At 43.6% G+C, this 22,126-nt stretch overlaps 2 protein-coding genes across 4 annotated transcripts in view; one reads left to right on the top strand and one right to left on the bottom strand.

Moving 5' to 3' along the window:
• Positions 1 to 535: 535 nt before the first annotated feature.
• wdr3 (WD repeat domain 3) lies at positions 536 to 15,737 on the bottom strand. The gene is made up of 27 exons (XM_042084184.1): positions 15,649 to 15,737; positions 14,893 to 15,106; positions 14,373 to 14,582; positions 13,945 to 14,063; positions 13,711 to 13,789; positions 13,109 to 13,204; positions 12,386 to 12,487; positions 11,290 to 11,391; positions 9,628 to 9,728; positions 9,273 to 9,374; positions 8,551 to 8,781; positions 8,067 to 8,160; positions 7,675 to 7,776; positions 7,199 to 7,281; positions 6,851 to 6,989; positions 6,258 to 6,314; positions 6,059 to 6,159; positions 5,077 to 5,188; positions 4,531 to 4,665; positions 4,189 to 4,239; positions 4,023 to 4,088; positions 3,733 to 3,825; positions 3,478 to 3,528; positions 3,032 to 3,075; positions 2,245 to 2,373; positions 1,828 to 1,921; positions 536 to 938 (listed from the first exon to the last, which is right to left on the bottom strand). Exons 2-27 carry the CDS (start codon positions 15,064 to 15,066, stop codon positions 783 to 785), a joined length of 2,823 nt encoding a protein of 940 aa, XP_041940118.1. The 5' UTR covers positions 15,067 to 15,106; positions 15,649 to 15,737; the 3' UTR covers positions 536 to 782.
• Positions 15,738 to 16,140: 403 nt separating this feature from the next.
• The window catches only part of gdap2 (ganglioside induced differentiation associated protein 2), a 35,370-nt gene continuing 29,384 nt past the window's right edge, over positions 16,141 to 22,126 (top strand). The window contains exons 1-5 of one of the 3 annotated variants that reach the window (XM_042084600.1): positions 16,141 to 16,438; positions 17,487 to 17,721; positions 19,628 to 19,767; positions 20,160 to 20,313; positions 21,855 to 21,943. In XM_042084600.1, coding sequence (XP_041940534.1) covers positions 17,525 to 17,721; positions 19,628 to 19,767; positions 20,160 to 20,313; positions 21,855 to 21,943 — 580 coding nt within the window. In that variant the 5' untranslated portion in view covers positions 16,141 to 16,438; positions 17,487 to 17,524. Of the gene's footprint in view, positions 16,439 to 17,486; positions 17,722 to 18,021; positions 18,133 to 19,627; positions 19,768 to 20,159; positions 20,314 to 21,854; positions 21,944 to 22,126 lie in introns of those variants that run through there. The other 2 variants (XM_042084601.1, XM_042084602.1) reach the window with 2 other exon arrangements.

The raw sequence follows: 22,126 nt of genomic DNA, 5'->3' as shown, positions 1-22,126 counted from the left end.
GCGTGTTAAAGTCTACCTGCATCCTGCCTGCGGGCTGTCTACTGCCTGCGCTCTGCGCCCATGGAGAATAGCCCTTTGGAATAACATGGTGGAGAGACTGAGAAATGGAGGTACATATTTGACTGTGCCTCCCTCTTTCTCTGTGACGGCAGTTAAGGGAGGTTATGAGAATAATTGGAACTCCCACTTCTTGATTTGCGTCGCTGAGGCCTGGACCGCCGGTGGTCCGAGCCTCTGGCGACAGCTCTTGACACGGACCTCGGTGTGGGACCTCTGGGAGACACACTCTCACACACACACACCGCAAGGTTCTCTCCCCCCGAGCTCTTGTACAGGAAAAGCTATAGCAAAAGGCATACATCACCACTTGTCCGGACGTATTTGTGTGGATACAGGGAGGAAGAGATTAACAAGAACTAGAGGAGGAAAATGTCAGTCAAAAGAAAATATAGGTGTTAAGAGTAGATGTATGTAACGGTAGATGTATAGCTCTACGGGGACCTGCAATATACATTCACCTTCCTCAGGGCAGGTATGCTTTTGTATTTTATTACAAAGACTTTATTTAAAAGGTCTCGCAACACATATACAGTTAGCTGTGGTACAGATCAAGACATTTGTGCATTTCTTTAAAGCATGATACACTCTCCAGATCATATATCAAAATATGGCCGGTCTTCCAGTAAAAAAAAAAAAAACATATTCTGCGCTGTGATGCACATTCAGAAAAGCAGTCTATTGGAAGAGTCCAGTCAGGTGAACACTTTTGTTGTTTGTTTTCTTCATGCGAATGAAAGGATGGCACGCTCCCTCTTCTTCCTCTTCCTCTTCTTTTCCGCAAAGTGGCCGGTGGCGTCGGCGAAGAACATCACATCCTCCTTGTTCTCAATCTCGCGTTGCAGAAACTGGAGTCCAGCGCTGTTGAACCCTAGAACGTCCTGTGAGGGAAATTAGCAGGGAAAAAAATAATAAGTTGATGCAAGAATAACCTTAGAACCTTAATTACCAACATACTGTTTTCCTGATATTTACATTAATACTTTTTCCTCCCAGAAAGTTCATGGGAAAGTTCAGCTCATTGCATTTTTTACCTAATTGTGGATTTTGTAGCTTTACTTCTAGTAATAACTCATCTTGTAGACTTGTAGTTCAAAGCTAATGGGTAAGATATTCTAAACATTAATACTAATAAACAATCATAGAGCGGCTCTATTATTGAGCATGTATTAACTATACTGATTACACAGCTTATTACACTGTAATAAACGCTAGTTGCCAGTGCTCCCCGTTCCTGTGATAGTTTTGGGTCTTTCAAGAGGGGTCTAAAGGCATATCTGTACACCATATACTCAATTTATTAAGTGTTTTTTATGCGTTATGGTTTGTATATTATAGTATTTATTTATTTTCATTAGGCTATTGATTGAATTGACATTGTTGTTTATTATTGCTGTTCTCCTTGGTGTTGTCTTACCAACTTTTAAAATTGTTTTCTGTTAAATTTAACTATTATTATTTGTATGTTGCTTTGGACAAAAGCGTCTGCTAAATACCATAACCATAATAATTGTGGCAACTAGGACAAGAGAAAAGACTACTATTACTGCACGCTGTATACTGAACGACAGAACATGGAAACCATTTTCTATGTCATATTGCCAATATTTTCATGTCATATTTCAGCAATGTATCTTTCAAAGCATTTGAGACTTACTAACAGACACTGCATGGGTTACTGCGAGGAATCACAATTACAGTGTAATAAACTATAGCAAATAGCAGCTCCATAAATCTCATTAGCTTTAAAGGAAGGGCGGCATCACTCACCCGGATCTCCTTCACTTTAGAGATGGTGTTGGCCCTCAGCTCGTCCATCACAGACAGCAGCATCTGATTACTAGTGATCTGCCCAAAATGAATCCTGTGCAGGAATACAGAAGAATGATATTGGCACACACACACACACACACAAAGCAACTCTGTGCTCTTTCCTGAGTAACTAATATCTATATCAAAACAAACACCCTGTCTGTTTCTTTTCTTTTTTAATACAGGCTACAGAGCTCTTATTCGAATTTGTTCAAAATATTTGCCATAGAAAGTCCTGAACCTACGTCACATTTGCCCTGATCAACAAAATGAAAACAAGTATGTTTTTGCTCCGCTTCAAGTCACGTTGACGTGAGCGTGCCAGATGTGTCATGCAAGCTAGAGTGAGTGCCCGTTAGGAGGGCTTTACTGTACCTGAGCAGGAAGAAGAGGCAGCGGCACACTAGCTCCACATCCAGGCCGTCCTGCACATAGCAGTTAAAGAGCTTCAGCAGGTCAGGCACATAGGGGAAGGGCAGCACCAGCAGAGACACCTCCAGCTCACTAGAGAGAGAAAGAGAGGGGGAGAGAGAGAGAGAGAGAGAGAGAGAGAGAGAGAGAGAGAGAGAGAGAGGGGGGGGGGGGAGAGAGACAGAGACAGAGAGAGAAAGAGAGAGAAAGAGAGAGAGGGGGAGAGAGAGAAAGACAGAGAGAGAGAGAGAGAGAGAGGGGGGGGGGGGGCGAGAGACAGAGACAGAGAGAGAAAGAGAGAGAGGGGGAGAGAGAGAAAGACAGAGAGAGAGAGAATTATTTTATAACATTTCATAGCATGTGTGGGACATACAGTCATTTTGCATAAGCTCTGTGGAGCAGTAAGCTGTGGACCAGTAAGCTCTGTGGACCAGTTCATTAGAAAGTAAAGGGGACAAAAACAGGAGCAGGCAAATGTGTTATTATTGATTTACACCCCACAGTCAATACTAAGCCAATCTGAATATATCAGTTAATTGAATGAACCACAGATTGTTGATGGTAAGCCATTATATTTGCATCTGACATCATTACAGGCATTTCGTGATCCACAGAAAGCTCCCAAACAGCACACAGGATGTTGTTTACTATACCACCGCCAAGGACAGCAGGACACTGTGGGGATATCAATCATGTACAAACACATTAGGGGAAAATGACTGTGGATCGCCATGACAACAGGAGGACTCACCTGGAGCGAACTTTTTTAATGACATCCAGTACATAGCGGGAGGGCTGAAAGGGAAAACACACACACACACACACACACACACACACACACACACACACACACACAGTTTAGCTTTGCCACCACAGTAGTTCCATGTCATTCAACATTAGTTCCAAAAACAATTAACATATCAAGGCACATTATATACCATTATAGTCCATTGGACTAAATCTCTTTGAATAAGCACAGTGGTAGTGAATGACCAGCCGGTCTCATCTGAGGCATCCTCATTCCCTCAGAGCATAGGACACAGACATACTCAGATGACCAGCAGTTATCTGGGACTCAACTCAGACCATCAGTCTGTATTGTGTTGAATTAACTCACTCAATACTTACAGCAGTTATCTGGGACTTAACTCAGACCATCAGTCTGTATTGTGTTGAATTAACTCACTCAATACTTACAGAAATGTCTCCATAGGCGGCCAGAATGGGGTTCATCTTTAGAGGAGGCAGCTAAAGGGAAATCACAGAAACGTCACTCAAAATCAAAGGCATTCTTCTCCCCTTAATAGTAAAACAAACACATCAAAACATATGCCAAAATATGGAGAGAGAGAGAGCGAGAGAGAGAGATAAAGACAGAGAGACAGACAGACAGACAGACAGACAGACAGATAGATAGATAGATAGAGAGAGGAAAAAGAGACCATTCCATACCGGTTTCCCTGCTGCCTTGCAGGCTGCTTCATGCTCCTCCATTTTCTGTGTCTCTTCTCTGTAAAGCTCAATAGCCTCCATGATGCGCTCGGCCTGCAGACAAGGACAGCAGAGAAGATTCAGACAGACGCTAAAAATACTTCCAATCAAGAACCAAAAAGGAACTGAATTCAGATGGTGTGTCCGTAACTCTCTTCCGAGATATTCTCCAGAGATGATCTTGATGTGATGTTTAAACAGACCAGACTGTGACCTCTCTCACAGGACACAGGCGATGGACAGACACTTACGGATTTGACCGTCTCGATGGTCTTCTTCCCAGCAGGTGCTGCTTCACCAGCCGTCTCTCCAGGAACCTATGACAACACACACACAGTTAGGCATGACTACATACAGCGCAGACATACAGAAATATACAGCACACACACACACACAAATAAATAAACAGGGATTCACCACTGGCTCATCTCCTTTAGCCATGCTCTCCTCAAATTCAGCTTCCCGCTCCTGCAAAGGGCAACAGAAAAAAGGTTAAGACAACACACACACACACACACACACACACACACACACACACACACACACACACACACACACACACACACACACAGAGAACCCAGAACCAGCGTACAACACGCAAGCAGAAGTACACGCACGCACGCATACACAAACACAAACAAATTCAATCAAATCAAAACTCTTCCAAATGAGCTGACCGCATACAGAGTGTCTCTCACTATAGACCAAATGCCCTGGACATTGCTAGTGTGCAGGAGGTGCTGTTAGTGCAGGCCTCACCATCTCCTTCTCCTCCTCCAGGATGATGGGCTCTCTGGTCCTGTCCCACAGGCGCAGGGACTTGTCATGGGAGGACGACACGATGTGGTCCCCGTTGGGACTGATGGCCAGGCACCACACCTCCCGATGGTGGCCCTGAGACCGCACACACACACGCACAGGCACGTACGCACACACACGCACAGACACACATACACACACGCACACAAACAATTTATTTAGGGACGTTTCAGGACAAGAAACAGCAGGGTGAATGCTATGCAGACAAAAAAAGTGGAAAAGTGTAATTAAAACACTACGATTCATAGAAACACACACACACAGATGTCTGACAAAACAAATCTAATTAAATAGCCAGGTGGAGCTATTTACAGCATGCATCCCATTGAGTTTCCTTATGTTTTCCATTCACACACACACACACACACACACACACACACACACACTCTTTCACCCATGTAACCTCCCAGGATATGACTAGCAAGCACACATGGGAACGGATAAAAAAAAAAGGGGGGGGGGGGGGGACATTTTGGGTCATGTCACCTCCAGAGTCTGGATGTGCTCAAACTTGTCGGCATCCCACTGTTTGATCTTCTTATCCTTCCCCGCCGTAAAGAACAGATGGGTCTTGGGGACAAACTGGAGAAACATGACGCTTAGGGAGAGAGGGGAGGGGGCAAAGACAGATGAAAGAGAGAGAAAAAACAACACAATATACGCATGAAATGATTGGAAGAAGGAAAGCACTGGATGACAAAATCATGACTTTGTCGGGCCATCTGTGACTGATGTCATTTTGTCATTTTTTTCCCCCCTCATCTTAAGTTTCTCTCGGTCATATGCTAACACTGTCAATCAAAATGTATGTCCTGAGTTGGTTGGAAATCATCAGACTTCTAAAGTTTCTTTTATAATGAACCAATGGCATACTTATTATCAGGTAAGTAACTTGTTGTTAACATTTACCATGTTTTAAAAACAGACTGAATACTTATGGTTATTGGAAGGAAAGAAAGAGAGGGTGTAACATTACAAATACCCGCTGACATTAGGCTACTTATCCATAGTAAAGTGTGATGAGAGAAGTTGGCATATTCGGGTATACTAGTAAATATTAGACTAAGAGAGGTCTGGACACTGTGTGATACACTCTATCTGCTAGCTCAGGGAAATTCAACATCTTGTCTTGTGTCATTGTTTCAGATAGCCAATAGTGCTAACATTAGTTTAGAAACCCAATAGTGCTAACATTAGTTTAGATAGCCAATAGTGCTAACATTAATTTAGATAGCCAATAGTGCTAACATTAATTTAGATAGCCAATAGTGCTAACATTAGTGTAGATAGCCAATAATGCTAACATCAGTGTAGATAGCCAAAAGTGTCAACATTAGTTTAGACAGTCAATGTTCTGAGAGTCTGTCCAACCTTGCCGCTGCCGTTATAAAAGACCACCTGAGACACTGTTTGAGGATGGATTAATCAGCACACACACACACACACACACACACACCCTGGTGTTTACCTGTCATCGTGTGCAAACATGGAGCGGTGACAGTCACCAAAGTCCAGGCCCCAGATCTTCACATTCCGGTCAGCTGAGCCCGTGGCTATCAATCCACTGTCCTACAGAGCAGAACAGAAGAGATTAGAGTTGTTCATGATTATAGGAAGACAGAAAAAGGACTGGACTGAAAAGGCCAACGGAAGGATCTGATACGTACATGTGAAATGTCCATGCAGAGGACGGGGAGCTTGTGTCCATATAGAGACAGGAAGAACTGAAAAAGAAAACACAGCATAGACAGTTAGGACATTTCCAGGGAGAGTTGTTGATGAAGGGAATCTCCATAATGGATCTAACAACTACAACTACATTTTGTATTAAAATTTCACTCCAGTGCTGAAACAAATGACTCAACACCCAAATGATTCAGCCTACATGACTACACTGTTTGTGACTTCTTTTACTGTAGTGACTAGTTTATCACACAAACGTGCTGAATGGACAGATCAATGCCTTTAGGCTACAGAGACAGGGCTGTTGCTGTGGCAGATATACACTCAATCAACAGAATGTGATGTTGCGTAGTGCGCTTGTGTTGTGTGTTTGTTGTGGTGTTGTGTGTTCATGCATTATGGCATTGGCTGCCTTGATATTCCAGTGTGGAACACTTCTTGGTTCCGTTGTGTGCTCATGCATTATGGCATTGGCTGCCTTGATGTTCCATTGTGGAACACTTCTTGGTTCCGTTGTGTGCTAGCGAGGCATGCTATGGAACTGGGAGACATGAGGAGTCATGGGGGAGCCCACTACCTTGAGTGTGTCCACGTAGAAGACCTTGACGGTGCAGTCGAGCAGAGACACCGCTAGCAGCCGGTGGTCTGGACTGAAGCGCACACACAGAACGTCCTCATCCAACTGCAGAGTGCGCATGTGTTTCAGTGTCAACCTCCTACACACGCAGAGACACACACACACAAAAAAAAGACATAAATAAAGACACATAAATGAAAAGTAAAAAATCCTAGTCACACTCTCATTGAGAAACCAAACTGGCCGGATAGATTATGACCCCCATAAAACTTGGAAAGATTCACATTGTTCTACTGACATAATTAACCTCATCCTTAACTTCTAAGAAGGATAGGGTTTTTTTCTCACTTTGGTCCAGAATTCTCGTCCTTGATCAGCTCAAAGTCCCAGAACTTCACAGTCTTGTCTGCACCACCAGTCACGATGCCCCTCTGCACGTGAACACAAAACGTTATCAGTATCTCACACACACACACACACACACACACACACACACACACACACACACAATCTGCAGTCAGTAGAATCTAATATTATTGATCCTGGTCTAAAAGCATATGAGCCAAGACCCACTGATAAGTCAATGACAGATTTAAAAAGTGTCTCACTAAGTGAGAGTAAATGTAGCTGTGTGATAACACAACTCAATTAAATTTTATTCATAAAGCATAACATACTGTATCTTATACTATATGCTTCATTCAGCTAGGTAGAGAGAGAGTTCTACACACCCAACTAAATCATGATGATGTGATGCACGTCAGAAGATGCAACTAACATTCTGTGCTCCCTCTGTGTGAGGCTGTGTAGTGGGAGGGGCGTACCTGGTCAGGTGCGAGGCACATGGACCACAACGCACCACCGTGGGCATCTGTCGTTTCCAGTAGGCTGCCTGAGGCCAGCTCAAAGACCTGGAGCTTTCCCGTCTGAGACAGAGAGAGAGAGAGAGAGAGAGAGAGAGAGAGAGAGAGAGAGAGAGAGATGAAGAGAAAGAGAGAGAGAAAGAGAGAGATGAAGAGAGAGAGAGGAAGAGAGAGAGAGAGAGAGAGTGAGAGAGAGAGAGAGAGAGAGAAAGAGAGAGAGGCAGGGTGATACGGTTAGACAGAGAGAGGCACATGACAGAATGACATTACAAGGAGACTTTAATAAGTAATAAAGTCCACTCGCTTCTACTTAACACCTGATCGTGTCCTAGCGGTCACTGAAATGACCTTACCTTGGATCCCAGGATGATCTGTCTATCTCCGGGGACAAAGAGGGAGCAGAGGGCGTACTCACAGGCCATGGTGCGCACCACCTGCAGAGTGGACCTGAGGCAGAGAGAGCAGGAAGACGGAGCAGTGGTCAGAGAGGAGGTGTTGATTACTCCTTATGGAGTCCTACGCAAAAATCTGATTTGATGCAGTCAGTAAATGACTGACTAACTAAGCAGCACATGTTGAGATAACACCCAGGTCTAGACATTCTTTTGGTTGGAGCAAGCAGTATCTGAGGATCGGTCTTCCAACATCTCAAATTTGATATGACCTCCAATCAAGAAATAGATTTTACTTCACGTTACTTGGTGTTCATTGAATCTAGAGACCCTAATTTCAACAATAGGCAAAGTATAAGGTCTTAAGATGATGACACACACACACACACACACACACACACACACAAATGAGGGCTCTGTCTCTTGAAAACATTACCACACGTACCTGTTCCACACCTTGACCGTCTCCCCCGAGGCCGAGAGGATGGCCGTGTTCTCAGAGCTGAAGGCCAGCGTGCGGGCATCGGTGCGGTGGCCGCCCAGCGTCAGGCGCGAGGTCTTGTCGCCAGCGGGCACCTGGTCACTGGGCCGGAGCGAGTACGTCTCCACTGTGTTGTTCTGCAGCAGCAGTGCCAGCCTCAGCTCACCGCCGGGCAGTGACAGGCAGTCCACAGACCTGAGAACCAGAGAGATGCTCACATTACACTAATACAGAGATATTACACGGACTTCCACATATTATTCAGGCAGTCCACAGACCTGAGAACCAGAGAGATGCTCACATTACACTAATACAGAGATATTACACGGACTTCCACATATTATTCAGGCAGTCCACAGACCTGAGAGCCACAGAGAGAGATTACAGTACACTTGCCAACCTACACATATATATTATGTGTAGGTTGGCATATGTATTTCACCAACCTACACAGATTCAATTGAATTAAATTAGACTTAAACTGAAGAAAAAAGGGAAATAAACCACTCCGAAGAGACTAAACCCAGGGAGGGTTTTATTATGGTGCACACTAATATGGAAAGATTACACCGACACTGGCACATTACATTTATTTAATTAATGAAATTAGGCTTATGGGCTGTTAAAAGTTTAACTTCATGTAATAGTGCAGTAAATGTGTGTGCGTGTGCGTGCGTGCTCCTCACCTGATCTTGGCGGATGCCCTGAGTGTGAGTAGTCGGAAGATCTCGTCGCTCAGCTTCCTCTCCACGCTGGGCTCCACCGCCTCCTCCCCTGCCTCCTGTGCTCTGCACCCAACACGGAGGAGACGCGTGTGAAGACATAGCCTTTGCTCTTTGACCGCGATGTCAATTACAAGCACACCACAATAACAATACATTGCTTCAGGGACAGCACCAATACTAGACCACATTAAGCCATAGAATTGCCCCATTAGGATTACCCCAAGGCTGGCAGTCAACAGTTGAATTTTGCCATAAATTACTTCAATGCTATTAGGCGACTCTGAACATGATGGTAGGCGACTGGAGCATTACGTACTTCAAGGCCTTCTTCTTGGCCTTCTTGAGCTTTTTGTCCATCTTCTTCTGGATCTCTTCTTCAGGCAACACGGAGAACACCTCTAGACCATTATCAGTACCCTGAGGACCCCAAGAGAGCCCATCAATCCCAATAGCACACATCCATCATCAACCAGCTTTTACTGTGACTCTGTAAATGATATGTCAGTGTGATGCGCCTGAGGTGCGTTCAAATTCACAAACATAGGCCACATAACTGCTAACACTTGCAAACAGTCTGAGGAGGTAGTTCATACCTGTTCATACATGTACCAGGGTTTCCGTTGTCCGGTAATTACCGGACATTGGCCGGAAAAAAAATGAAATGTCCGACAAAATTAAATCTCTCCGGTCAAATTATCAGATTGAAATTGGCTAATAATCCAGTCCCCCTAACGCAATTTGAATGTCAGAATAAGCATAAAATTTAGGCCTATTTTAAAGCAAGAATATGTCTGCTCTTTTACCTCAACAGGCTTTACCATTTGAAAGTTATTAAACAACACGCATAGCCTATGCTGCATTTCAAATAGGAAGCGCACCCTTAAAATGTCCATGTTAAACAACGGACAAATGAGTGAGACGGTTCAAACATGGCCAGGCCCAGGCAGACTAGCCTTAAAAGTTTTTTCAGAGACCAGATGCTATGGATGATGATAAATTGATAACGTCTGAAGCCTCAGATGTTCCGTCAGCTCAACCACCACCAGATAAAAAGCAAAAGTGTTGGGCGTATCTGTCGGAATCAGTGACGTTGGAAGTGGAGTTGCGGGGGGTACGGCCGCACCAAGACACGGTCATTCTCTGTGTAGACAAACCCATGGTATACTGGACATGCAACTGTGTTCTGTACCCAAAGCATACAGTATGATTTCTCTGTCTATGATCTGCACGGTTAGGGCCTCCTCGACGAGGATATTGCTGGTCTGCGGCTAATTTCTGGCACAATCAAATGGTATAATTGAACCGCGGACCAAAAACAAAAGAAAAGAAACATTTCCCAGAATAGGAAATATTTCTTAATTTATTGTGATCAAATAAAGAGGCATAGCCTTAGGGGTGTGAGCGCTCATTCTTGTGTGTGCGCGCATCTGTGCAAGTCCAAGTTGAACCACTGGAGATAACGTGGGTAGCAGCAACAAACGTAGCCTATATAAAACAACGAATGAAGCAGATCCTTGCTGTCCATGAAAACATAGATACTGGCTAGATCTTGTTAGGGATGTTTAAGTTAGGCTAATGAACATGTTGCATTCTATAGGGCCTGATTATGTCATTCTTTTATAGCCTGTCTCCAGTTTTCCTAAACTTGACTAATTAAGAAGCGATAATAGGATATTTGACCGGTATATCATCAAAATGTCCGGAAAACGAAACCTCTGACGGTCACTTTGATCGGCACCACTTTTTTCTAGCGGAAACTCTGACACGTACCTGTTCATACAAACATCTTTGCTGCGAATGCTCGCGTCTGTTCAAGTAATTTAAACAAACCTCTGATCTATGTTAATTCAGCTCATATATTTAACTGTAAGCAGTCCCTGTAGTGGGCTAATAACCGCTGTTTGTACAGTCAGTCTTGTGATGAAAGCAGTTAGGACATGGCTGAATGTTATTATGGTTAATGCAGGTCCAGACTTACGTGACACAGGAGGACTCTGGCTTTGGGGTCGGTCATGAGAGACACCACTCTGTCCCGACCCTCTCGGAGGATAGAACCGGCCTTCTTACAGCTTAGGATCCTCTGTGGAGACATCAGGACACGTCACATCAGGAGAGCAGTCCAACACTCCACACTCAAACTTGCAACCTCTGATACATGACGCAGGCATGCAGCTGGCTACCATTATGAGGTCGACATTGGTTCTTTTCCCATAAAACTGGCAGACTCTGGTAAAGCATCTGCTTCTTCTTGTGTTTTTGCCTTAACTTATTTATATTGAGCGCATCCAGTATGGGAACAATGTGCTAGCATTTCAATGTGCTCAGGAAAGTGGTATGGCATCTGTGCCTTAGGGTCCATACAATGCTTGGGAACAATGGCACAGTGACTGTGTGGTCGACTGATATTGATCAGAACTCTGCTCTGGACATTCCAGAGTGAAAAACATCTGTCGATGCCGGATAAAGCTGGTTTTGGTGACGTAAGCCAATACAAAATAAAAAAAAAAAACTCTTCTGCCCAAGAGTCTGACTCAAACTTTAAGATTTAATCTTCATCATGGCATTTGCAAGTGTAATCTTTTTTTACACAGTCTAAAGCCTATGTATTACACTGACCAGGTGTAATGTTTCCTTCCATAACATAAAGTTGAAAATCGGACTCTTATGCATTAGCTCTTAAATAAAAAATCTATTGGAGCGGGTCTTCAAAAGTATGTGTTTCAACCCTAGGTCATCATCAGCAAAGCATAGCTCCATGATGAGCACTGGGTTGTTTGGATATGTTTTATTTAACACAATTACTCATCATTCCCAGTGACAACCAAACAATTAAGCCCCCCCCCCCCCCCCCTTCTTCTTGTCCGGTCTACTGTATGCACCACCTGTCTAATATTTGGTATATCACATTGCACTTTTCTGCACAAACTGCATTTTGTTGTCTTTGTACTTGCACAATGACAATAAAGTTGAATCTAATCTAATTAACCTGTCTTTTTAATAGCCCAGCCCTACTTGACTGGGTGAAGTTTGATAGTTAGTCCACAGACACTGTTCACACCACTGCAGTGAGTTACCTCTTCCAGTTCATTGTCAGCACCTCCGTCACTGCCATCATCGTCCTCATCATCCAGGAGACTTTTCCCTTTCTTCTGTTGAGGCTCTCCCACCTCTTTCCCCTGTGAAAACACACGTTCAACAGCACATTAACATTACATGATGCAGTAGTGCAGCCTAAGGGGCACTACTGAATCACGTGTCCTACTGTTTAGTGCCTCGGACTTGTAACCGGAGGGTTGCCGGTTCGAACCCCGACCAGTAGGAGCGGCTGAAGTGCCCTTGAGCAAGGCACCTAACCCCTCACTGCTCCCCGAGCGCCGCTGTAGCAGGCAGCTCACTGCGTCGGGATTAGTGTGTCCTTACCTCACTGTGTGCTGAGTATGTTTCAGTAATTCACAGATTGGGATAAATGCAGAGACCAAATTTCCCTCACGGGATCAAAAGAGTATATATACTTATACTTAGTGTGCAACAGTGATTTATACAGCATCGATTCTGATTTCTGATTGCAGCTGATTCACTTTTACAATTTCCCTCTTAGGATCCATTAAACACTACACCTATCAATCAGTGACCTCTTTAGTGCTGTAGCAGCTCTAAAAACACTGCCTGTCTTGTCTTTTGCAAGTTGTAGCACGCTGAAAATGGCTTAGAGCCTAAATATGTCCAATAAATGTTTAATGTTTTTTTTTCTGTTCCCGATCACATGTTAGTTCGTCTAAACAGCTGGCTCCTCTCACCTCGTCCAGGTAGGTGATGTCCCAGGCCCTGAGCTCACTGTCCGCCGAGCCCGTCAGCAGTCTGTTCTCCTGGTTGAGCAGAGCCAACCCCCACACCTGACACACAGAGAACAAGATCCAATGAAACCTTACAAAACAGAGTCCACTGCCTCAAACAGCAATCTCAATTTGAAGCATATTGGCTAGTTAGAGTAGTTACTTAGTACTACTGTTACTTATACACAGTAATATGAACTAAGACAAATAAGAGCAACACTGCTCACGTAACGAATGGCAACTGGTTTAATGAGGAGCAGACATTTTGGTTGGTCAGATAAAGGTCGTCAACGTCAACATCAAGCTCACTTTTTCTAACTTCATAAAGTTGTACTTTGTGAAACAGCCGCACGTACAGTATAACTTGTCAAGGTGTGCAGTCTCCCCTCTTTACTGCTATAAGCCATATCCTGATTTAGCAAAATCTAAATTATTTCACACCTATGACTTGCATCTAGGTATCTGACACCTCCACATTCTACACTCAGACATAGGAAGATTTTAGTGGAACACATGTACAAAACATACACATGCTGTCTGCAACTCATAATGCCTCCCGTTCTCACCTCGCTGCGGTGTCCCACCATGGTTCTGAAACAATGCTGAGTATCCAAATCCCACCATTTCACAAAGCTGTCTTTTGAGCTGGAGGTAGCAGAGGAAACAAAACCGAACCTCATTCATGAATTACACTGACCACATCCTAAGAATGTATTACACAAAATCAGAACCAAATGAGCATTTGTGGGAAATTTAAAATGTCTAATTGATGCCATATACAACTGGATTTTGATCAATACCTGGTCACCAGTAGGTTTTTCTCCCTTAGGAAGAGGACTTGAGTAATGGCATCCTTGTGTCCTTTAAGTCTGTACAGACCGCACTCATTTATCACATCCCAAACAATCACATCAGTGTCCTGCAATAGGAAGACGCATAGGCATACTGATTAGCATATATTAGATTCAAAGAGCATTTTGTGCTCACTACCATACATTAAATATAATAATATTAAGTACTGGCTATATCTGAAATGCTGATACATTTCACAGCTTGTCTAATTAAGCTGTAACAGTGTAATTTTCTTGATGTATGTGAAATACAGTATACATGGCAGCATCTACAGACTGATAATCAACACATGGTCTTCACTGTTTTGTGTTAAATAAGGAGTGCCTAAAACAAAAGACTGGGCAACACACAAATATTACAGTACAATCCAACTTACCCGTGATCCAGTCACAAGGCGGGCACCTAGTGAATCATACTGGACTGCTGTGACTGCAGTTTTGTGGCCATTGAAGGAGACATTGCTTTCCCCATTGAGCAGGCTGAAGATGCGCACACTGCCATCTTCATACCCCACAGCGATGTGTATGCCATCAGGCGACGGGCACAGGTGTGTCACCTCATGCTTCTTCCCTTCAAGAATCAGCACCTGCCACAGGTAAGGAACACCAAGTACATTGGGACATTTAAATAGTTGAAGATTCAATCAATGGAGTAAACACTTTGTACAGGGTTAGAATAGGAGTTGGATTTCATGAAATCCAGGAGGACAAGATAAATCTCTCAAAAAGAAACATAACACCTTGTGCAATTATAGCTTAACTGGATTCCCAGCATTTCCCAAATCCATGGTAAGAGATACAACCATGACAGAGCTGGGTGTTCCTGACATTCTCGTATTATGACACATAACGTTACACCAAATAAGTTTGCAGCAAGATGCACTGACTAATGTATACCTTCTCTGCTTTTCGCACGTCCCATATAAAGACATGTTCGCAGGCTGCTACTGCAACAAACCGTCCCTTCTCGCCTCCCCTGATGGTAACATAGGCGATGTTGGCTTTGGGACTCCCGATCACTCCGAACACGGCGCTGGGGACGTAACGTAGGTACTGCTTTGTCAACCCCATGGCAAGACGCCACAAGGGTTTAAACACTTCAACTGGTGGTCTGGGTAAATGGAGAATAATTTTAAGACACTGTCAGGATGCACATTTAGAGAGACACAAATGCTAGTGCTGCGTTACTACAGCAGCGAAGGAACAACGTTAACTTAATTCTAACAGTAAGAGCACAAGTGACCAACACTCAGATAAGTAGTATTGGTCTTTGACATGCTGTTGACAAGGCTTCTCAGTAAGCGTCATGCAACATGGATGGTTAGCCCTTATCAGCTTCTCCAAACGTCCGTACCCTAGCCTACATAAATCTATTGAAAAGCTGAATATAATATTGCTTTCAGTTTCAAGTTGTTCAAGGATCCCCGAGGTGAGGTTAGAGAAAACGTTAACATAACATTCATTGGTTAACATCGGAGCTAGATAGCTAGCTAGCTAGCCTCCAACGAAGAGAACTCAGCACGAGTCAACATGAACCACGTGTTACTCATTTATACGTCTGATTCCATATATTGCCATTGAACACATCTATAAACACATGCAAGAGTTAAGGTTATGTTGACACGAATGCTGTTGTAGTTTTTGTGGTCTTACCTGTTCGTAAATTAGCGAATTTTGTGGATCAAGGATGTGAACATGAAGATGGAATTTCGAGAGAAGAGTAAGACAACTGGATAGAATGCCGAGTAATCGATTTCACAATGAAGGATATTCTACTTTACTTTAGCCTACTTTACGTTACTCTTTTTATATTTACACATTAAGATGAAATATGGAAATATTATTGGTAAATACATCATATTAGACTATTCATGATGATTGATTGGCAAAAAAGTATCATGTATGATTCATAGATTGCTTTGGACTTGTGTAGTTCTAACAATGCTGTTCTCCGAAGTTATGTTTTATGTTATCGATATGTTTATGGGACATGAATTCTCTCAATTCCGCTGGGTTTGCTTAGTTTAAAAGACATTAGTTACATGCCATGATCAAATAATACAACTGAGGCCAATTATCACACAATCTGCAATTGTAGGCAGACTACGTTTAAAATGCAGGGTGCCAAAACATCGGGTGTCCCTAAATTCCAATCCGGAAGTAATGATTTGCTCGTTGTTGTGAATCAGCTGATCAAGAACGCACGCTTAATGACTAACCATAGTAAATGTGACGATGTGTTGATCTTAGCTAACTGCTGACTGTTTGCTAAATCAGGGTTTGCAATGGTTGTGTAAAAGCGGAATATCACGAGATTGCTAACAATGGAGCTATTCGCTTGAGGGAACTGTATCTCTCCGGGATCTTTCAGCATTTGATGTAGCCTAGTTGTCCCTTCTTTGCTAAGACGCTGTTAATCGTACAGCGGTTGAAGGTTGAGCAGGTAGGTATTTTTATATTAGCCTTTTTTACTCGTTTGCAATCTGTTTCCTGTAACTTGCCCTCGCTCCATTATGCCTTTGTGTTGATTACTTGGAGGCAATCATTTTCTGTTAGTAAAAGTTGTTCCCTGGTACATAAAGCAACGCGTTATTTGATGACCCATCAGTCTGGGAGTTAGCGCGTTAGAGAGAGGGGGGAGCAATTCACTGTGATGCATAAGGCCAAGCAAGGTCCGGGATTCATGCAAACAAGGGTTGGCTAATTTAAAAAGTCGATCCAAATCACAGAGAAGTGTTCTGCTTGTTGTAGACCCAACGGTGCTACAGGTCCATAATATGTCAAATTGAATTTATCCGGCTGAAAATGAACTTGAACTTAGGTCTGGTCTGTGTTTCATTTTATAGCCAGTAGGCTATGGATTGTATCAATACAATCCAATTTCAATTTCTTGAAAACAGATAAATTACACACTTCCCTTAGGACTTCTTTGGTAGTTCTGTTCATTATTATGCTGATGTATCTTGCTTTCCCCATAATGCAAATACCTTTTCTAATCAGTCACATTTCACAGACAGACAGACATCTTCCTTGTGGGATTTTACGATGCTCTAGGATACTGGTTACAGTAGGCTACCTCTGTTTACGTTATAGCTTCAGTTTAATGCAGGGTAACAACTTGCAAGAATTTGACCTTTTTCATGGCTCTCTGTCTTGCACGAGAAGATTCCACTATTCATTCTACTCGCTCCCTCATAGTGACGCACATTAGGTCTATCTATTCTTGTCCACTTCAGTGAAAATAAAAGCAGCCAAGCATCAGTTATTTGAGCAACTTTCCAAATGCAGGGAATGTTTAAAAAGACTTGTGATGTGAAGAATGGAATCTAAGAATCTAATATCCTTAATGTGGCCAGTTTAGACCACTCATTCCAACCTCGCTGTTTGTGACAGTGATGTTCTGTTCCTATCCAATTGCCCTGATGGTGTCGTGTGTGTGTGTGTGTGTGCGTGCATGCGTGCCTGTGTGTGCATGCGTATGCTTCACTCAGTATACTGTAGTGCCATATCCACTGGCCCAGGCATAAGAATGGATCCGCTGGGAGCTCGATCTCAGTTTGTGGACATCCAGAGCCTGTCCACCTGGGACCAGCCTGCAGAGGTGAAGGAGGAAGAGGAGGAGTCGGAGGAGACTGACACAACGGACGGCAGCTTGACCAATCAGCAATGGCCCTTTCCTTCGCCTTTCCCTTACCGGGACGACATCAATAGGAAGATTACGCTCTTGTGAGTCTCCTCTCTTCCCTTCCCTTATTCTCTTATATTATCTTCTTTTCTACTCCTTCTTTTCTCTTCTCATAATTCATCTTCTTCTTCTGAAATATGACCTCTCCCCTTTGAACCCAATACGTGGCTGCTGAGCTCCTGTGGAAGCCTCATACTTTTTGTATAGACTCTCTCTCTCTCTCTCTCTCTCTCTCTCTCTCTCTCTCTCTCTCTCTCTCTCTCTCTCTCTGTCTCCCACTCACACACACACACACACACACACACACACTCCCCCACGTGGGTATAAATCCTCTTTGTTGCATGTCCACATGACGGCCTGCCGGGTTCCTGAGTCTGGTGGAGGCATTCATAGACGGGCTAACATTCCTGCTGCCGCTTAAAGGGGAAGGCCTCGGCTCATACACAGCAGAAGTAATATTGTTGGAGCTTCATCTCTCTCTCTCTCTCTCTCTCTCTCTCTCTCTCTCTCTCTCTCTCATCCTTGACACCATGTTTACCTCCATTCTCTCTTGTTCTCTCTCGTGTCGTCTTCACACTGCAAAGACCTGTAAAGCAGTGCTGCAGCCAGTGAAGGGTTAAAACTGTGGTTGTGTCCTCTAATAAGCAACGTTCACGCGGTCACTAGGCATGGTAACACCTCCAACCCAATGTGGCCTGGCTCGGCCTTTGCTAGTTCCGTAAACGCATATAGGCTAGTTAGCACAAGATAGAATGTACCTTCATTTTTTTTACTCCCCATAGAGTTAGTATCAGCAGTAAGTGAACATCCTTCCTGTAGGGGGGTGGCTCTGTTGGTCTTTGTTTTTCCAGAAACTCTTGTGTGTGTGTGTGTGTGTGTGTGTGTGTGTGTGTGTTGGATGGTGAATCTGTGCTGTGTGCCCTGCCACAGGCCTCTACCTTCCCTCTCCCACTTCTGCTCTGGCTACCCTGTGGGGATGTTGCGGCTCGCTGCTTTAGCCACTCTCGAGACTGCTTGAGAAATGGGCCACGGTTGTCACATGATCTCTCCTCTCACTCACACACATGCACACACACGTGTGCACACACAAACACACACACACACACGCACACGTTCAGCACACAGTGTTTTGAGACTTCCTCTCAAGCCCATGCCCTGTAGACAAGGGCAATGTGAGGCTACTTGTTTTTTGGAAGTCATGTCTTATCCAGCATTCATGCCAGTGTAGACTAGCTTAAAGATTAGCAGCTGTTGGCAGTAGATAATAATGCTGATTCTGTGTTGTAGTTGTACAATATTGTGTGTTTTGGTTGCAGCTCTTTTTGTTGAATGAAAAATATTAGGTCTGAAATGCTTTTATGAGTATCCCATAAACAGCTTGAAGATGTCAAGAAAATCTGCTCAGGTTTCTTGTTTTATGTCGGAGCTAGTTGAACGGCATCCCTGTTGAAACATCTTGTGAAACTGGACGTTGCCCATATCCTGCCCATATCCTGCTCAAACAGTTTAGCCTCACGCTAATCTGTGATAGACTGAGGCCCTGTGTAATGTCTATATTTGTCTCTGATCTGGAGTAGCTTTTTCACTCTCTTCTCACCATGGGGGTGATTCACAGGAAATGTTTCAGACACAGGCTTTCTGTCTGAGTAACAATTACTTTCAAACCAAAGCTTGTTTTATTCTATTTTATGTACAATGTGCGTTCTTTCATGTACATCTCTTATAATTATTAGTAATTATTATTTACTATTATTATTATTATTATTATTATTATTATTATTATTATTATTATTATACATTAGTAATGTCCTTTTTGCTTTTCTTTATATAAAGCACATTGAATTGCTTGTGTATGAAATGTGCTATATAAATAAACTTGCTTTAAACTGAAACAGAAACAGTCATGTAGTTTTGTGTCCTTAAATTGTTGTAATGTTTACCTCATAGCACTGGGGACGTGGCACTCCTGAACTGCACGGCTGTCGTCAACACTACCAACGAGACATTAACGGACAAGAACCCCATCTCCGACAGCATCCACAGACACGCAGGGCCCGATCTCCGAGACGAGCTGCTCAAACTGAAAGGTAGGGGGTGCCACCAAGGTGGTTCTGGTAGGGTTCGGGTAAGTGAACCCATTGAATATTGTTGTTGGCTGGGAGCAATTATGATGTTGTTCACACATTGAGACAAAGAGGTGAAGGTTATTCCCTAAAAACTCTGTGGTCGTGTGTGTGTGTTTTCTGTGTCCTTCCTTCAATGAGTGTGTCGGTGTATATAAGGGGAAAAGGAAGTATGTGCCTCTGTATGAGGGTGTGACCACAGGCCACATATAGAGTGCGTACTGACTTCTGACTTCTTTATGAACATATGACCACAGGCCACATATTGAGTGCGTACTGACTTCTGTATACATATATCACATGCTCATTTGCACTTCCTTGTGTGTGCGTGTGCGTGTGTGCGCATGCTCCTGCAGGATGCCGGACAGGTGAGGCGAAGATGACTGAAGGTTTTAACCTGGCCTCGCGCTTCATCATACACACAGTGGGGCCTAAGTACAAGACCAAGTACCGCACGGCTGCCGAGAGCTCGCTCTACAGCTGCTACAGGAACATCATGCAGCTAGCAAAGTAAGAGCCAATCACATTACCCAGAATAACCTGGGATACGCTGAATGCCCAAACCACACTGAATGCCCAGTTCATTTGTGGTAGCTGCAGAGACATGCAACTACTTCTGAAAAAGAAGGCAGAGTATTTATTGCGTTGCTTCTATAACAAAAGACAACAGTAGAGAATACATAGGAATAGGAACATAGGAAATAGGAATAATGGGAATTACATAGGTAATAGGAATAATACTGTAGGAATTACATAGGTAATGGGAATACGTAGGAATATTAAAGATATAGATCCTTAGTCATTACAGGACCAACATGCACCTGTTATGCATGAAAATGGAGTGCCTAATCCTCATTTAAAAAACTGGATAAGTGCAGATTAGGGGTCTTTTTGATATTATGGTGTGAAATAGACTAGTCAGCAGGCACTTCACACCATATTCACTATGATACATGGATACTGCAACGGCATTTTTGATCTAATAAAGTCAAGTCAGTCCTCAGTATAACCTTGTATACACCTTTAGTGTTATCACATGATGTTTCCAGTCTTTGCCCAGATGCTCTGGGTTTGCGAGCATGTTTTTAATTTGTGTGTGTGAGTTTTTGGATGAGTGCATATTTCTGAGTGCATCTGTGTATGTTTTGTCAAGTGTGTGTGTGTGTGTGTGTGCGCGCGCCATAGGCAGCACGACCTGCTGATTGGGTGTAATTGAGTTAGCCTGCCTGTGTGCTGGGCTCTTTGATGCGGTGCGAGGCCTCTTTGTCGGACCCTGTTAGTGTACCACACCTCCGGCTAATTCACTCAGCAAGGCCTGCCTGCCTGATGGGGCCAGCCTGGTCTCACACTGGGGCCTACGTCACCGAGAGTGTGAAACCATCTGTCCATCTGTCAAAATTAGACCGTGTGCATGTGAAGATAGTTAATGTGTGTGTTTGCTTTTTAGAGATGTTGTTAGTGTTTGCACAAGGTTCGTGTGTGTGTGTGTGTGTGTGTGTGTGTGTGTGTGTGTGTGTGTGTGTATACAGAGATGGTGAATGTGTGTGTGTTTTGCTTCTTAAAGAATGTGTGTATAGTTTGCTTATTTTATGTCTGCGTGTGTGTGGATGACTCTGGCTGGTCTTGGTTTAGGACAGCAGTGAGATGTCTTATTTTTAGCAAGCATATGCCATCACAGTGAAATTGTTAATGTCGCTACTCTTAAGCAAACAGTTTGAACTCGGGCGAACTCGTTTATTTGTATGACACAGTTGAATTACCAGTAAAACTGTGACACACCCAACACTTGAAATGATAATCTAGTTCTGTGTGTTTGTGTGTGTGTGGGTGGGTGGGTGTCATTGCCAGTTATCGGGCCGTCACTGTATTGATAGCTCCTCTTCACCCTGTGTGTGTGCAGTTGCAAGTTTCTGTGTGTGTGTGGTGTGTAGTTGCAAGTCTGTGTGTGCTCCCAGTTATCTGGGTCTGGGTCATATTGACCAAATCTCCTCTTTCCTCTGTGTGTTTATGTGTGTGTGTGTGTGTGTGTGTGTCTGTGTCTGTAATTGCAGGGAGCAGGCCATGGCATCTGTGGGGCTGTGTGTGGTCAGTACGGTGAAGAGAGGCTATCCACTGGAAGACGCCACACACATTGCGCTCCGTAAGTGACCCTCTATGTTGTTGCTGTCGCAGCCACTGTGTTACACACACGCACACACTGCTGTTGCACACACTCTAACACACGCTCACAAGGCTCTTATTTAAATGGCACACAGTCAAAAGTCTAGCTAAAGCTAATTTAATAATTAAGTAAAATCCATTCGCTAATTGAACACTGTGGACA

The sequence above is a fragment of the Alosa sapidissima genome, chromosome 2 (genome assembly GCF_018492685.1).
Source record: "Alosa sapidissima isolate fAloSap1 chromosome 2, fAloSap1.pri, whole genome shotgun sequence".
In the NCBI taxonomy this organism is placed as follows: domain Eukaryota; kingdom Metazoa; phylum Chordata; class Actinopteri; order Clupeiformes; family Clupeidae; genus Alosa; species Alosa sapidissima.
Note: the sequence above shows the minus strand (reverse complement) of the source record. Positions and strands in the feature narration are given on the sequence as shown.

What these genes read in the sequence shown, in the direction of transcription:
- wdr3 (XM_042084184.1), bottom strand. Translation starts at nt 15,066, where the DNA reads ATGGGGTTGACAAAGCAGTACCTACGTTACGTCCCCAGCGCCGTGTTC. An exon ending in GCCAAGAAGAAGGCCTTGAA is followed by an intron (nt 9,375 to 9,627) that starts GTACGTAATGCT and finishes TGTTGGGTGCAG; the next exon opens with AGCACAGGAGGCAGGGGAGG. An exon ending in CTAAAGTGAAGGAGATCCGG is followed by an intron (nt 939 to 1,827) that starts GTGAGTGATGCC and finishes TTTCCCTCACAG; the next exon opens with GACGTTCTAGGGTTCAACAG.